The following is a 15215-nucleotide window of genomic DNA, read 5'->3' on the forward strand; positions in this document are numbered from 1 at the left end:
AACGCATCCGAGATCACCACGTTGTCTGGCCTGTCGTGGAAACGCTTCCTCCACGACGTGAAGCATGGTGAGATCGAGCAGGTTTGCATGATCATCGCGGACAACACCGCGACTATTGCGGCGGTTGGTACTGATGTTGATGCTGGTGCCCCAGTGTCCGACGCCCGGGAGCGCCCGAACGGCGCTGAGCCTAAGTCCGCCCGCGAAGCCCGCTATTTGGCCCAGTCGTTACCGGCACTCGAAGCCGCCGGCAACCCGGTTGCTCCGCTGGTTCGCGAGTTCATCGACATCTTTCCTGACAAGGTCCCGGCTGAATCCCCCCCGATCGTGGTGATCGGCACGAGATCGATCTCGTGCCCGGCTCAAAGTACTGTGTGACGCGACAGTGGCCGCTCCCCCGTAACCAAGTCGAAGCGATTGATGCGTTCTTTGAGGGTCGCCGGCGAGCCGGCCATGTCCGTGAAAGCCTTTCGCCACATTCCAGCCCGACATTCTGCGTGAAGAAAGCGACGGGTGGGTGGCGCATCGTACGCGCCTTCAACAAGCTAAATGACGCCACCATCCCGGCGCAGACGCCGATCCCGCGGAAGGACATGGTGCTCGACACGATGTCAGGCAGCACCGCGTACAGTGCTATCGACCTCATGGACGGCTTCTACCAAATACTGATGCGTGAAGAAGACGTGCCGTTGACTGCGGTCAGTACGCCCAGTGGCATGCTGTGGGAATGGCTCGTGGTGCCACAGGGGCTCAAGAACGCCCCTGCCACGTTCAATTGCATGGTGTCCAATCTACTGCGTCCGTATCGCGACTTCGCGCCCAGCTACTTCGACGACATCTTCATTCACAGTCGTGCCGAGAGCGGCACGACGGATGTCGACGTCCACCTTCTACACCTCCGCAAGGTGTTCGAGGTGATGCTGGCAAACAAGCTGTACGCCAACTTGAAGAAATGCATCTTCTGCGTTTCCGAGATTCCAGTACTCGGGAGCTACGCCAGCAAGGACGGTGTTCGCGCCGACCCAGAGAAAATCGCGGCGATCTGCGCTTGGCCAACTCCGCAGGACCAGAAACAGCTTCGGCAGTGGCTCGGACTCGCTACTTACCTCCACCACTACTCGAAGAACTTCGCTTTGACTATTCGGCCGCTGTCACAACTCCTGAAAGCCGACGCCACGTGGTCGTGGCGCCCCGAGCATCATGCAGCCTTCGACGCGGTGAAGACCAGCTTGTCCACCGCGCCCGCATTGATGCTTCCGGACCATTCGAAACCCTTTCACTTGGTGTGTGACGCGAGCGACTTTGCCATCGGCTGCGCCTTGATGCAGTTTGATGATGATGGACGCGAGCGAGTGGTAAGTTACCAATCGCGTCAATTGAAGCCCGCGGGGCGGAATTATCCGGTCCATGACAAGGAGTTGTTGGCGATGCGCTACGCCTTCATCAAGTTCCGCGTGTACCTCTTGGGCGAACAGACGTTCGTGGTGTACACGGATCACGCTTCGCTTCAGACGGCGACGAATAGCCCTCATTTGTCCCAGCGCATGGCGCGCTGGTTATCACTGTTCTCGGAGTACAACTTCGTCGTTCACTATAAGCCGGGCAAGACCAACATCCTTGCCGACGCGCTCTCGCGTCGACCAGATTACGTGCAATCGGGCCGCCATGCAGTTGGCGACAAGGATGACAACGATTGCGCTGTGTGCACCACTGATGAAGTCGCTGCTGTTAATGTCGCAGCGACCACTCCGCTTCGAGACCTGATTACAGCTGCGTACGAGTCGGATGCGGCGTGCTCCGAGTTGGTCAAGTATCTGAGAGAACCATCAGAAGCGGCGCGGCGCCTCTTATCCCCTCGCAGCCGCGCCCGTGTCGATCGCTACAGTCTCGATGGAAATCTGCTGACCTTCCGCGTCGATCGTGAGGAACCGCCACTTCCCGCTTGACGATGATCTCAGAGCCCGCCTGATCCATGAGTTCCACGATACGCCCAGCAGTGGTCACCTCGGGCGCGAGAAGACCTTCGCGTCGCTCTCGCGCGACTTCTACTGGCCGCACATGTATAAGTGGGTGCGGAAGTGGGTACACTCGTGCGAAGCGTGCCAACACGTGAAGCCAACTCCGTCGAAGCAGGCCCCGCTTCGACCTCTCCCAGTCGCGACGGGTCCGTGGACATCGGTCAGCATGGATTTCGTCTTCGGTCTTCCGCGAGATGCCCACGGTCGCACAGGCATACTTGTTTTCGTCGACCGATTCAGCAAGATGGTCCATCTTGCCCCTGTCGCTTCCTCGATCACCGCATCTCAGTTGGCAGCGTTATTTCTCGACACGGTCTATCGCCATCATGGACTGCCATGTTCGATCGTCTCCGACCGAGATCCGCGTTTTACAGCGGCCTTCTGGACGGAACTCTTCAAGCTTGTTGGGACGTGGTTAGCTATGTCCACCGCGTCGCACCCCGAAACGGATGGTCAGACTGAACGCGCTAATCGGGTTGTCGAAGACATCTTGCGGAGCTATGCCACGTCGTTCACGTCGTGGAGCTCCTTCCTGCCCATGGTGGAGTTCGCCATCAACAATACCACTCATGCGTCAACGGGACTGACACCATTTTTCGTGAACTTTGGCCGCCACCCCCGAGTTCCGGCGCTCCTTGGACTGGAGCGCCCTCCTCCGTCTCAACTGCCAGGGTCCCACGACGATGCGACTCCCACTTCCACTGGTGGCGCCCCCACTGAGGCGTCCGAGATGACCGCTGACTCACATGTGAACGCGGTGAGCACGCGATCTTCCTCGCGGATCTCCAGCCAGGGCCCTCTTACACGAGCCGCCGCGCGAGCGGCGACTGCCTCTCCACGAGACGTGGCCGCCTGGACCAGTCGGACGCTGATTAACCCGCGTCAACGTCGCGCCGTCGAGCTTCACGCCGCTCCGGATCCGGTCACGGCTGCCGAGGTGCCGCCTGCGACTTCGCGCCCACCGAGGCGCCGCAGCGGGGGGACGCTGCGGCCGTACAAGAGTTCGTACAACAGCGCGAGTCAATTATCCGCTACGTCCGCGACGCGATCGCTGCGGCCGTCGATCGCCAGAAGGAGAATGCCGACCACCGTGGGCGTCGTAACGTGGAATGATTCCACGTTGGAGACCAAGTCCTATTATCTACCAATGGGATTTCCCCAACGCTTGTGACGAACTTGGGCGCAAGCAAGCTTGCGCCACGGTATATTGGCCCATTCAAGGTGATGAAGGTCATTGGAGATGCTTATCGCCTACAACTGCCATCTGCACTGCGCCTACATCCTACCTTCTACGTCGGTCGGCTACGCCGTTATCATCCTGCGACGATCCCAAGCGGTAATCAGCCGCCGCGCGGCGCGGCGCCCACATCTCCTGTCGCAAGCCTCGGTTCTCCCGCTCCAGCTGCTCCACGCGCTGCTCCAGACGTTCCAGCCGACGTCCCAACTTCCAGTCGCGATCGGTTCCTTCGTGACGGTCCAACCCCTCTTGTTGACCGCGATGGTAACCTTCGTCATATCGTGGAGGCCATTCTGGACCACGATGACTCGGCCAGTAGTCGCAGCGCTCGACGCTGCGAAGAGAGTATCCCGGGCTTTCGCCGTTACCTGGTGCGGTGGATCGGTCCGCTGAACGACAGCTGGGAACCCCGCTCCACTCTTCTCGAAGACGTTCCGGGGCTTGTGGAGGCCTATGAGTCAGCCCTGTCGGCGCGGGAAGACCCTCCGGGCGCGGCAGCGAACCGCGCCGTGCCTCGTACAGCGACCGGCGATAGAGCCCGATCTACCGTGACTCTTCCTCAGTCATCGGATACTCGACCACGATTTGCGCCCAGTCAGCATCGCTCGGTCGCGATACCCGGCAGCGCTCACAGCCGACGCAGCCTTCAAGATGGTGCACGTAACAGCACGGGCGGTCCTCGTTCCAGGACAGCGTGCACATGCGCTCCGCTAACTCGCCCAGCGCGTAGCGCTGATGAGTCTCTTCACGGGCCTCGATCAGCTGGCGAAACCTTGGACCCGTCTCAACGTTCAAGCGCAGCACGAACGCGGTCCACGCCTGGTCGAGCGAACGCTGGGTCACGGAGAGAGTCTCCGTAACGGGCTTGCTTCGAGTGCGACTCCAGCGCGCGAACCAGGACGCCATCTCCTTCTCGGGCAGCGGATCGTGCACGCCGCTGCAGTCGCGCAGCGGCCACCGAACGAAGCTGTCTGCGAAGCTCGAGCGCGTCTCGTGGCTGTTGAAGCTCATGGTGGACAGATTGCCAGTGAGCTCTATCTTGTGCGGGGAGTGGTGTGACGGGAGTCCGTCACACGGTCGCCGTGCACCACGCGACCAATTAGATTAGCTTATATTTTGTTGGCTCACGGCGCCCAGGTCGGGCGCCACACAGATTGAATAGAGCAGAGTTATATTTCCCCACAAGCACGCACCGCCCCGTTACACGACCTCTTAACGTTATAGATTCGACTGCGAAAGAAAAATTGCTGCTTGTCCATTCAGACTTTCTGGGTTGTTTTACCATTGTTAATTACGTATTTTAGCCTTTAGTTTGATGCAAAGTTCCTTGTACTAGCAAGCGTATATCGACGCGCACTGTAATAGATGATTTTGAAATTAAAAAATGGCATTAAAAATTGTGATGAGAGATTAAAACAAACTTTGTGCTTTTTAACTTAAAAACCCAACAAAAGATGGGTTTTAGGCATTCCCGTAAATCCCAGCCCTAACCTTTAACAGAATTTTTTCTCATAAAACAAAAACTAGCTAAATTCTGTCAATTCGCCCATGGGTTAAAACAAATTAACCCATCCCGAATGTACCCATCTTTAAAAAATTCAAAGGTCTATCCCCTGATGAAGACGTGGGTGCGAGAAGCAGCGAAGCGCGCGCGGCAGCCACACTTCGGGCCAACACTGGACTATGGGGTGAATAAGGCGCTACTGTGAGTCTGTTCTGCGTTGGGCATCCAGCTTGTCAGCTCTTGGTTGTTGCTCACAGTGAGTGCGATCGTCTTGCAGCGATTCTGCCTTGCAGTCGGCATTTGTGCAGCTGGATTGCGACGAAGAGACCCAAGTGTTCCTCGACGCACGTGGACTATTTGCCAAAGCCTACATCAATAGTGATTGTTCCCGTCTAACGCGTGTTCTCCAATGTGCTGGTAACAGACCTGCACTGGTGGAAATCTGTGGGAGTCCCTGGGCTCCACTGTGCTCGGGCTCTTCTACTCCCTGACCGACGCGAACGGAATTCTTGGACGTAAGTGAGCCCTAGTCGGCGCCAATGTGATGTCCTATTGCAGCACCGCACTGGGCGAATTCTGGCTCACGATCCTCCTCTGTTACTCCCTTGTGTAGGTGGTCAGATGTTCGTGCTTTCAAAGGCTCAAGTGCAGCGGCTCCTCCATCGCGAACAACCCATAGCAGGAGGCAGCAGTTCCCTGCTCGACATTGGAGCTGGAGACGGAAATGTGACCGCGTCGCTGGCCTCGCTAGTGGACCAAGTGACCACAACGGAAGCTTCAGCACCCATGGTGGCCCACCTGAACGCACGAGGATACAACAGCGTGCAAACCTGCGACTTGCAGCACGAATTCTTGCAGTCGCGGAAGCCTTACAACATTATCAGGTGCGCCCACCGGCTTGTTGATGTGCCCCCTTTTTCTAGACAACTCAACGTTGCGATGTGGTTTGTTCGTCACCGCTATTTTGACACATTGACATGCTTTGTTGTGCGTATCAAGCATGCTGAACGTGCTGGATCGCGCCGACAAACCGCTCACGATGCTTCGCGAGATCCGCGAGATGCTGGACCCTCAGAATGGTCTCTTCCTGCTGGCTGTGGTGCTGCCGTTCTCGGCATTCGTGGAGCAGGGAACGCAGCGCGTGGCACCAACCGAAAAGCTGCCAATGCGAGGCGGACTCTGTGCAGACGGCGCGTCCTTTGAAATCGCGGCCAGCCTGCTACTACGGAACGTGCTACTGCCAGCAGGTTTCAAGCTCCGGCACTTCAGTCGCGTGCCGTATCTGTGTCGTGGGGATATACAGCAGCCTTACTACGTGCTGTCGGACGCGATCTTCGTGCTGGAAGTGGACGATAAAGAGTCGAGTTGAAGTGGCTCTGCTGCCGCTGGTAATTACACAGCAAGCCACCTGCTTTTCAGTAAATAGAGCCGTCCTGCTCGCATTATGACTACAGTCCACCAGCGAAGAAACGATAGCGCTGAAATCATGGCGTGGAGTGCCAGAACGGCTAACTGGCCTCGGTGGAGTAGGAATAACCAGCATCGGAAAATTGTCGGTGACCACGAAATTTAGCTGCCATGCGTATTGAGGCAGGTACTGTACCTTGGCGGTAGCGAGACTCGCTGTTTTAACTGAAACGAGACATACCCAAGAGCTATATTTAGCGGCGACCTTTTCGGCGAATCATGTGATTATCTGTTGATTACAGCGACTGTGAGTGGCAAAAAAGTTTTCATTCTCATCTCTCGATTAAGTACGAGTTTGTATCGCACTTAAAAGGGAGAGAAAATGACTTGATCTTTGTAAGGAAAGTATTCAGTACAGGGAGAGAGCGCCTTCTCTCCCCACAATTCAATTTGCGCTGGAGACCTCAAGCAGAGACTTCTGCAGTGCAAGAGAAGGACGCGGCTCAATCAAACTGGCCATAGACGACGACACAATACATAATGGCGCCCCTAGCCGAAGCAACCGCGCCGACAACGCCCGCCCTCGAGCAGGCCACCGTACTCAAGCAGAAGATCATCGAGGAGCCGCAGGAGCCGCAGAGTGAGGCCGCATGTGAAGAAGACAACGAAGTCGATGAGCCCTCTACACAGCAAGAGACCGAGGCCGATGAGGCCCAGGAGCCCCCCAAGAAGCGCGTGCGTTTCGATTTAGCGGACGTTGTAGAGTTTGAGCCTACCATGTGGACAGCCACAGTCTCCTCCGAAGGCGTACCGGTAAGTTCAGCGGTGTTGTCAATTGAGCGGTTACCAACGACGAAGATCTGACTGTCTGATATGTGTTTGCTTATTCTTCTGCAGCTCGGTATGTCTGTGGACGTGCGTCGCCGTACCAAGTGCCCACTGGACACATACGAGAACGAGCGCGTTTCATATCGCGTAGACCGTCAGGAGTACATGGAGTTGGGCTATCTCGAGCCTGAAGAGAGACTGGACATCCTTGAAAACGCCGGCCACTCCATTTCAATTATTAGCCACGTTGAGCGTGAGACGCTACGTATTAACCGTGAACGCTGGGAATCCAACGAATATGACCTCATGTACCAGTATGGACTGGGTGAAGTACCGCTGATGGAGGACGGCGACATGGAGATGATGCAGCATGACGACATCGACGATATCATGCACGTAGACGATAGCAGCGAGGACGATTTCTTTTTTGGAGGAGGCGGCCGGAATATGGTTGTAGACTCGGAAGTCCGCTTCGCTATGGAGGACCTGGACGCGTACGACGCCATCAACACCCGCACTTACGATGACCTGAGCATTGATTACGCCGCGGACTGCATTCTGGGCGACAACGAGAGCTCAGACGAGAACAATGAGCTGCCGTACGCTGTTGACTCGTTCGACTCTCCACTTAGTTGCGACCTGCTGGAGATGGGCACGTCACCTTCCGATGTGTCGGACTCGTCGAACTGCATGCTTGTCGCTGCAACAGCCGCAAGTTGCGCTCAGTCCGCTACCGCCACCAGTGCTAGCGCGAGCAGTCCGACAGACGTCGTCAGCTCAGTGGAAACCGCTCCTGTTGTTGCCGTGTAAACTCGTCGGAGAATTTTTAGACACCGTGCTCGTCTGCCACGGATGTAGTATATGTGCACGCTACGCCTTCCAAGCCGCCCCTGATCGAGTGAAGTGGCCAAGGTTCCCACCGGTATTTAGTAAGCAGGGGGAAGGCGCTGCTCCTTTGTATTTTGCCCCCTTTTGATTGTTGATAGCGGATAGTTTCGATAGGATAGCCCTTCTCGTATTATTATTGCTTTGAAGATTTGTCCCATGATGCCCACGTCTCCATTGTTTCTTCTCCAGATCCATGGACTTACCACGAGTCGTAAGTTATTATACGACAGACCCGCCGCAACGCTTCTGTGGCGAGAGCCACCGCAAGAGCTACTGCCTGCTACCTACAGGACTGCAATCAAGGCAACTGCTACCTTTTTCAGCCAATTTAATGCCGAGCTAAGTAGAATATCATTTTCGCACTTAACAGGACTATCTCTGTACAATCCATATTGACGCCTTCGAGCCACAGACTTGCGGCGCAAAAGCTACGCACATTAGCAGCAGCTCCCTTCCGCATCATGGTGCTTTCCTCCGTCGCGCGCGCGTCCACGCGCTCGCTGCGTTGCTCACGTACATTGGCGGCGCGTTCGCTGTCCACTTCGGCGCCGTTCGATCCTCAGGTTCCGCACTACGATGTGGTGGTTGTGGGCGGCGGCCTCGTGGGCTCCGCGTTGGCCTGCCAGCTCAAGAGCCACCCTGTGTTCAAGGGCAAGAACGTTGCGGTCATTGAGCCCGCTGCTCCTCCTGTCGCGCCGTCCGTGGAGGAAGATTCACCTGACCTCCGTGTATTTACCATCACTCCGGCCAGCCAGAAGCTGCTGGAGAGCACTGGAGCCTGGAACCTCATCGCTGACGGCCACACTGCCGTATTCAAGGACATGCAGGCCTGGGACGCCATGGGCGACGGCTTCATCCGCTTCGACGCTAACAAAATGAACAAGGAAATGCTAGGCCACGTCGTGGAGCACCGTGTACTGGTGCGTGCGCTGCACGACCGCATGAACCAGTTGGCTGCTGACACCGACGACAGCGCCCCGCTTAAGCTCTACTGCCCTGCCAAGGTCAAGCACTTCCAGCGTCCCACTGCTGTGTCTGGCATCTCGCACATTGGCCTCGAAGACGGCCAGCGCATGAAGGCCGACCTTGTGGTGGCTGCTGACGGCGGCAACTCTATCATCCGTTCGCTCTCGGCACTCGGCACTTGGGGCTGGGACTACGACCAACAGGCTGTCGTGGCTACTGTTAAGACCGATCGTGTGAACGAGACGGCCTGGCAGCGTTTCTACCCTACGGGTCCCGTGGCTCTACTGCCCATGCGCGATGGATACTCGTCGGTGGTGTGGTCGTGCACAGCCGACATGGCCAAGGAGCTCACGGCGCTCAGCCCCGAGGAGTTCGTGGCACGTCTTAATGATGCATACTCCGCCCCACCGATGGCCCCCGTGCCGCCTGAGTTCCCGGGAATCCCGGTGCTCTCGGACCTGGTGAAGGGTGTGCACCACGCTGCCAACACCATCATGTCGGCTGCGGCTCTGACGGAGCCGTTCGTCGCCCCACCTAAGGCTGTGGCCACGGTGGGCCACCGCTTCGCCTTCCCGCTTAAGTTGAAGCACGCCACCAAGTACATCAAGCCTGGTGTTGCCCTTGTGGGCGACTCTGCCCACACGATCCACCCGCTTGCCGGTCAGGGATTGAACCTTGGTCTGGGTGACGTGAACGCTCTCAGCAACCTCCTTATTGAGGGCGTGAAGAGCGGTGAGAACCTCTCGAGCGAGTACTTCCTGCAGCAGTATGAGGACGAGCGTATGAAGGCTAACATTACCATGCAGCTGGCTATGGATGGCTTCAAGCGGATGTTCGGCCCCACTCCGGACGCAGTCTCTGTGGCACGTAACGTGGGCATGGGCACGCTCAACGCCGTGGAACCGCTCAAGAACCAGATCATGAAGTATGCCATGGGCATCTAGACAACCAGTAGATGGCGAGTTAGCGATCATATCAACTGAGCACGTAGGATCAACTTCTATATCGTCTTGCTATTGGTCACCAACTTCCATCGTCTATTCCTCTTTGAGTCGTTTGTCCTGCGTCGAGAACAAGTGTCGGTTGACTTCAAAGATGGAGATATCACCGATTCCAGGGGTGGCCTTCGTGTCGTCTTCAAAACATGTTGTGCCTTCAGGTAGTGGCACTGTGTGAGTGTCAACGATAGTGGCGTAAGAACCAAGTTCCGGCGTGGACAATAAGTTTACAGCCTTGTAGATCACCAGTGAGAACAGATAAGTCACGACAATCATCGCCGGCACCGCCACTGCCCAATGCTTTGAAGGAAAGTAAGTGAATCCATAGGCTTCCAACGTCGCCTCAGGCACGTATGCCCATACCAAGAACAAAACTGCATCAACAATGTTAAAAGGACGTATTTACTTCAAAGTCCTGAGCGTAAACGCACCGTAGAAGAGAGCAGAAGCCAACCAACCCCCGAACCCGAAGAGCTCCATCCGCATGGCATGCAGCCGCTGCATCTCCTTGAACGACACTTGAGTGGATGCTTGTGATATGATCGGAGTCTTCACTACATCACGGGGTCTATCGGATGCATCGAGGCCTGGTGGTGGGCTTGTAGCAGTCGCTGACGCATTTGCCATCTTCTTGCTGGACATTGCTACTTTTATAATAGGATAAGCAAGAAAAAAAAAGATTAACGTGAAATTCAAAGTCTATTCGATTAAAGAGGTGATCTTGAACCGACACCTGTTCAAGTTGATAACTATTCACACTTGACGGGGAAGCAATTCAGTGCCGTCACCGTCGTTGTCACGCACTATTGGGACCGAGTTGCTCAGTGCTCGCTTAACCTGTTCGGTTCGTGACACCGTGCGTCGTAGCTTGCGGAAGAAACCAACCGGTGGCGCACCAGAGAGAGGATACACATCGTCCGTATCAATATTCTTGGCCAGACGGAAGCAGCGACTGCAATGCTCCTCCTCCAACTCTCGCCGTGTGATGATACCACGCACATTATTATGGCGATTCACCACGACAAGATGGCGGAGACCGGCGCTGCGAAAAAGACGATAAGCGCGTACAAACGGCGCCTCCTCCTGGATCAAGTACGGCGTCTGGTTCATGTATGGCGTAAGGTCTACCCACATGGCTCGATCTTCCTCTGATAACGTATAAAGTTCATCGCCGGCTACACGACCAGCACGAGCAGCAGCTCGGAAATCCTGATGCATGGGACTCGGTATCGGATATCGAGGGTAATGCGCCTCCATATCGTGATACGACAAGCAGTAATCGCTTGCAAAAGGCGATTCCAGTAGTTTATCATCTACGCGAGGTGTATCATTCGCTTCCAAGTCTCTCGGGCGACGATAACGGAGACCGCCAGTGGGTGTCACGTCAGGTTGGGAGGACGCAGGATGCGGCTGGCGATGGAACGGCTTGGGCTTGTCAATGCTAAAGTCGTTATGACTCAACAGCACGTTAAGTTGTTTCCGAAGTACAACGCCTGCGAAGAAGCGGCTACCGAAGGTTGGATCTTCCACGATGACAGGGAACGCGTTGTGTTTTGTACTCACAAGTAGATCGAAGATAACTCCTGCACGTTCAACTGTGCGTAGTGTCTTCGGGTTAGCAGTCATAATGTGTTTAACACGCAAGAATGAGCCACGTAGAGGTGGATTCCAGTCCAGGAACGGCACGTGACGAAGATGGATATGGATATCGTAGATACCTTCGTTAAAGTAGTTGCCCACCCAGCGAGCAAAGAACGACGTGAGAATTAACGGCAGACCAAACTCGATGTTGCCAGTACATTCGAGGATAATGACAGTCAACGAGATGGTCATGCGCGTCACTCCACCGAGCATCGCTAAGCTTCCAACCAGCCCATACGTCCGTGGATCGACAGCCTTCAAGTGCTGCAGACTTGTAAAGTAATTAATCACACGAGTCCACAGTCGTCCATAGGCTGCACCGATAAGCAGTGCCGGTACGAACAATCCACTTGGAATCTTGAGACCATAAGTGATACACGCCAGCATTAGCATCGTAAACCAGAAGACCACGAGGTTACGAACATCAAAAGAGTCCGGTGGAGCATGGAACAGATGCTTGATAGCAGTTTCTCCTCCTGTCAACATTAGCGACGCTAAGTCGTTGTATTGGCCCTCTGGACAGTAAAACCGCAGCAATTCCTTCTTGTATGGATACTGCACCGTCTCGTCGGCTTGGAAACACTCCGCACCGTTCATAGAGACGCTCGCACAGCTCTCACATATGCACGCTGAGCCGTTCTTCTTGAGCATTTCCATTCCAAAAACGAAGGCTTTGTTAGGCGCTCCAGCGGCTCCAGCAGTATCTGCAAGATGCACGACGTCTTCACGGGCTTGAGGAAGATCATGACATTTACCAAGCAAAAAAGGTGTCGAAAACAGCAGCGAAGAGATCAAAACGGACATTAATAAAGCCTCCATCCATGCCACTCCACGTGTACGGACCCAACGAGAGCGTATCCTCGCTAGACGGGTGTTAAACCCGTTGAAGAATGCTCCTTGCAAGCCACCACCAATACCCATGAGAATGAACAGAGGCACCTCCCATATCTGATATGTGCTGGAGGTGAATGGCCCGAAGCTGAAGCTGCCAGTATGGCTACCAAGCGTTCCCCACGACAGGTTGTCGTTCATTCCAGAGAGGAAAAATGCCAGCGTAAATGTAGCCGACATAGCGCAAAATAACGTTCTCCAAGTGAGTGTCTGGTTCCAGAACGACGCGCCTTCCTCCAATACGAACAAAACGCCACCGATAGGAGCTCCGAAAGCCGACGCAACGCCAGCGGCAGCACCACACGCTACGAAATCGCGCTTCTCTCTATCATTTCGGAAGCCTGCGAAGTAGGAAAAGCTACAACACAGCGTCGAAAGTTAGCGATTGACAGTACGGGTCACACGTAGAGCACTGCTGACCTTGTATCGTAGCCCAGAGTCGATGATTTGCCCTGAGAAAGACCTGCAGCTACGATTGCACCACTAAAAGAAAGATCAAGTTAGTGTGTTGCCTCCTAGTCTGAAGAAAGCAAGACGTACCTGTGAATCATAGGACCTTCTTTTCCTACTGGCAAACCACCAGCTACGGAGCAGACAGTGCCGATAACTTTGCAGAAAAATGTTCGTAAGCGTAACATGCGTGGAATCTTCATGCCGTTAAGCGTCGTTTTGACCTCCGAGATACCTGAGTGCAAGACATGAGCCTCTCCACCACTTTATACATTGATATAACGATGATAACGTACCGGAGCCAGCAGCTACTGGTTCACCGAAAGACGTGACAGTAGCGGCAATTGCCACAAGTCCGAGGTTAAATGCCAAGATGGTCCAGAACGTGGTGCCGAAGAGCACGTTTTTGGCCAGCTCGTGATGGATGGTGTATTCGAGTAGATGCTGCTTGAGCGACATGAGCAGCGTTGTGAAGTAGAGCATGAAGACCGCCACGAGCGCCGTGATGACGCCTGTGACGAGCGTAAGGAACCAGCGCGCGTAGATGAGTCGGTTCTTCTCCTGGCCATTACGGTACTTGTACCCCATGCCAGATTTATTCACTACGCTCTCGAACAGGTCTGCACCAATGTAGAATTCGCAAAGTTAGTCGTATTTATCACATTGTGACATTGGTAGCGTCGCACCATAGTCGAGGCTCTCGAGGTCGGTGCTTTTCCACAGCATCTCTGCCTCCGAATGTGTCAATGTCCCTCAACTCGGCGTTGCAGCGCTGTGGGGATTAGTATGGAGCGAGAGGAATATGCGCTGAGTCCAGGGGGATTGGTTGCTTATGGCACGAGGATATGACTGACGAGAAGAATCGGCACCGGCGAGATGAGGGATGCACGCAGGAAGCTACACACACTGTCTAAAGGCGCCGTCATTGGGCGGAACATCTGCCTGAGAATTGAAGATATCAGACGAGTTTTGGCCAATCATAGCTATCTATTTTACCAGCACCTATGAGTCCAATTTATAGAGGGTATGCGTTTTAAAAGCTCCGAAAAAGTCAATCTACTCCCGGAGAAAGCCTCTTTACATCATAATATAGGATATCAAAGGTAATTGATGTTTTCTCCCATTTACTTTGATTTGCTGAGGATTCGTGTGTATCGAGTCTGAAAGGTAATCTGAGGACAGTGAACGGGTGGCAAAGCAGGAAGAGACCATCGGCCATGTCCCCGCACCGTGAGCGCCTCACGCGCTTCTACCAGAAGTACAACGCCGACAAGCTGCATGAGATTGACGGTGTACTGGAGCGCTTCAAAGGACGCGAGGCGCAGCTGTTCTCAGCGCTTGTGAAGAAGTACGGCCCTGAGCCCGCCGAGGATGAGACGTTCGACGCAACTGCTAACTCCGAAGAGGAGACGGAGGAGGAAGCCCCGGCTGCATCTGCCGCTGCGCCAGAGTCGGTGGATGCGAAGGACTTTAACTACCAGAGACTGCTGGCCTTCTATCAGAAATACAACCCCGAGAAGGTCGGAGATGTGGCCCAAGTGCTGGCCAAGTACAAGGGCAAGGAGTCCAAGCTGTTCGACGCGCTAGTCAAGAAGTACGGCCCGGAGCCAGGCGACTCGGACGATGAAGAAGACGCTCAGGAAGACGATAACGAGGATGAAGAGAGTGAGGAGGAGGAGGATGACGGCCAGCCCAAGCTGCGTCACGTGGAGTACTGCCCCATTGATACCTTCCCGCCCGAGTACTGCGAGTACGGCCCCATGTTTAACGAGTGCAAACCGTGGCTGGCTGAACACTGCCCTGATCTGATGCTCACCAAGTATAACCGCACTGTGGCTGAGCTGCTTGAGGTGGAGCAGCAGATCGCTGACGGTGTGGAAGGCATCACACTGGAGGTGGAGGGCAAGACCGTTAAGAAGAAAAAGAAGAACAAGATCGAGGAGGCGGCGAAGCGGAAGGAGAACTGCATGGTGACTATCTCCAAGAGCTCTCGTAAGGGCCGTAAGCGTCTCACCTTCGTCACGGGCCTCGAGGACTTTGAGGGCGTTAACATCAAAGACGCCTGTAAGAGCATGGGCAAGAAGTTCGCCTGCAGCTCGTCGCTGTCCAAGACGGACCAGGGCCAGCAACAGATTCAACTGCAGGGCGACTGCGTGACCGAGTTGCTAGAGGTGCTGCCGGAGATGTTCGGAGTGCACGAAGACCAGATCATCGTCATCGATGAGCCCGTCAAGGCAGGCAAGAAGGGCAAGAAGTAGTTGAAGTCATACATAGCTCCCTAGCAACTCAAATACAGCTTCTGTGCTCGTAAAGTGTAAAACCGCTGCTCTCAAATTGTAAATATGATCTTGAACTGTAGTTTCTGATCGTTAACTGTCATTTTAGAT

At 54.9% G+C, this 15215-nt stretch overlaps 7 protein-coding genes across 13 annotated transcripts; 4 read left to right on the plus strand and 3 right to left on the minus strand.

The window, feature by feature from the left end:
• Positions 1 to 3300: 3300 nt before the first annotated feature.
• Positions 3301 to 4266, minus strand: PPTG_13965 (hypothetical protein; the record flags this gene model as incomplete). Its single annotated transcript, XM_008910447.1, has 2 exons — positions 3301 to 3706; positions 3803 to 4266. 2 exons carry the CDS (start codon positions 4264 to 4266, stop codon positions 3301 to 3303), a joined length of 870 nt encoding a protein of 289 aa, XP_008908695.1.
• A 590-nt stretch (positions 4267 to 4856) lies between these two features.
• PPTG_13966 (hypothetical protein) lies at positions 4857 to 6521 on the plus strand. Of its 4 annotated transcripts, XM_008910448.1 has the most exons (5): positions 4857 to 4960; positions 5037 to 5103; positions 5184 to 5274; positions 5373 to 5643; positions 5759 to 6521. In XM_008910448.1, the coding sequence occupies exons 1-5, from the start codon at positions 4872 to 4874 to the stop codon at positions 6126 to 6128; spliced, it is 888 nt and encodes a 295-aa protein (XP_008908696.1). In that variant the 5' UTR covers positions 4857 to 4871; the 3' UTR covers positions 6129 to 6521. The 4 variants fall into 4 exon arrangements, with proteins under 4 accessions (XP_008908696.1, XP_008908699.1, XP_008908698.1 ...); XM_008910451.1 differs by having other exon boundaries at positions 5037 to 5274; XM_008910450.1 differs by having other exon boundaries at positions 4857 to 5274.
• A 93-nt stretch (positions 6522 to 6614) lies between these two features.
• On the plus strand, positions 6615 to 8081 carry PPTG_13967 (hypothetical protein). The gene is made up of 2 exons (XM_008910452.1): positions 6615 to 6979; positions 7064 to 8081. Exons 1-2 carry the CDS (start codon positions 6707 to 6709, stop codon positions 7802 to 7804), a joined length of 1014 nt encoding a protein of 337 aa, XP_008908700.1. The 5' UTR covers positions 6615 to 6706; the 3' UTR covers positions 7805 to 8081.
• Positions 8082 to 8275: 194 nt separating this feature from the next.
• Positions 8276 to 9966, plus strand: PPTG_13968 (ubiquinone biosynthesis monooxygenase COQ6). Its single transcript, XM_008910453.1, has one exon. It carries the CDS (start codon positions 8344 to 8346, stop codon positions 9790 to 9792), a length of 1449 nt encoding a protein of 482 aa, XP_008908701.1. The 5' UTR covers positions 8276 to 8343; the 3' UTR covers positions 9793 to 9966.
• Positions 9886 to 10488, minus strand: PPTG_13969 (hypothetical protein; the record flags this gene model as incomplete). Its single annotated transcript, XM_008910454.1, has 2 exons — positions 9886 to 10220; positions 10278 to 10488. 2 exons carry the CDS (start codon positions 10486 to 10488, stop codon positions 9886 to 9888), a joined length of 546 nt encoding a protein of 181 aa, XP_008908702.1.
• A 28-nt stretch (positions 10489 to 10516) lies between these two features.
• Positions 10517 to 13771, minus strand: PPTG_13970 (hypothetical protein). Of its 4 annotated transcripts, XM_008910455.1 has the most exons (5): positions 13515 to 13771; positions 13125 to 13448; positions 12919 to 13063; positions 12799 to 12861; positions 10517 to 12736 (listed from the first exon to the last, which is right to left on the minus strand). In XM_008910455.1, exons 1-5 carry the CDS (start codon positions 13552 to 13554, stop codon positions 10600 to 10602), a joined length of 2709 nt encoding a protein of 902 aa, XP_008908703.1. In that variant the 5' UTR covers positions 13555 to 13771; the 3' UTR covers positions 10517 to 10599. The 4 variants fall into 4 exon arrangements, with proteins under 4 accessions (XP_008908703.1, XP_008908704.1, XP_008908706.1 ...); XM_008910456.1 differs by having other exon boundaries at positions 13125 to 13771; XM_008910458.1 differs by having other exon boundaries at positions 10517 to 12861; positions 13125 to 13771.
• Positions 13772 to 13971: 200 nt separating this feature from the next.
• Positions 13972 to 15185, plus strand: PPTG_13971 (hypothetical protein). The gene has a single exon (XM_008910459.1). The coding sequence runs from the start codon at positions 14046 to 14048 to the stop codon at positions 15084 to 15086; it is 1041 nt and encodes a 346-aa protein (XP_008908707.1). The 5' UTR covers positions 13972 to 14045; the 3' UTR covers positions 15087 to 15185.
• Positions 15186 to 15215: the final 30 nt, after the last annotated feature.

This window comes from Phytophthora parasitica (genome assembly GCF_000247585.1).
Source record: "Phytophthora parasitica INRA-310 unplaced genomic scaffold supercont2.37, whole genome shotgun sequence".
In the NCBI taxonomy this organism is placed as follows: domain Eukaryota; phylum Oomycota; class Peronosporomycetes; order Peronosporales; family Peronosporaceae; genus Phytophthora; species Phytophthora nicotianae.

What these genes read in the sequence shown, in the direction of transcription:
- PPTG_13966 (XM_008910448.1), top strand. Translation starts at nt 4,872, where the DNA reads ATGAAGACGTGGGTGCGAGAAGCAGCGAAGCGCGCGCGGCAGCCACAC. An exon ending in AGACCCAAGTGTTCCTCGAC is followed by an intron (nt 5,104 to 5,183) that starts GCACGTGGACTA and finishes TGCTGGTAACAG; the next exon opens with ACCTGCACTGGTGGAAATCT. An exon ending in CGCGAACGGAATTCTTGGAC is followed by an intron (nt 5,275 to 5,372) that starts GTAAGTGAGCCC and finishes TCCCTTGTGTAG; the next exon opens with GTGGTCAGATGTTCGTGCTT.
- PPTG_13967 (XM_008910452.1), top strand. Translation starts at nt 6,707, where the DNA reads ATGGCGCCCCTAGCCGAAGCAACCGCGCCGACAACGCCCGCCCTCGAG. An exon ending in TCTCCTCCGAAGGCGTACCG is followed by an intron (nt 6,980 to 7,063) that starts GTAAGTTCAGCG and finishes ATTCTTCTGCAG; the next exon opens with CTCGGTATGTCTGTGGACGT.
- PPTG_13968 (XM_008910453.1), top strand. Translation starts at nt 8,344, where the DNA reads ATGGTGCTTTCCTCCGTCGCGCGCGCGTCCACGCGCTCGCTGCGTTGC.
- PPTG_13970 (XM_008910455.1), bottom strand. Translation starts at nt 13,554, where the DNA reads ATGCTGTGGAAAAGCACCGACCTCGAGAGCCTCGACTATG. An exon ending in CCTCGAGAGCCTCGACTATG is followed by an intron (nt 13,449 to 13,514) that starts GTGCGACGCTAC and finishes ACATTGGTGCAG; the next exon opens with ACCTGTTCGAGAGCGTAGTG. An exon ending in GAAGGTCCTATGATTCACAG is followed by an intron (nt 12,862 to 12,918) that starts GTACGTCTTGCT and finishes TCTTTCTTTTAG; the next exon opens with TGGTGCAATCGTAGCTGCAG.
- PPTG_13971 (XM_008910459.1), top strand. Translation starts at nt 14,046, where the DNA reads ATGTCCCCGCACCGTGAGCGCCTCACGCGCTTCTACCAGAAGTACAAC.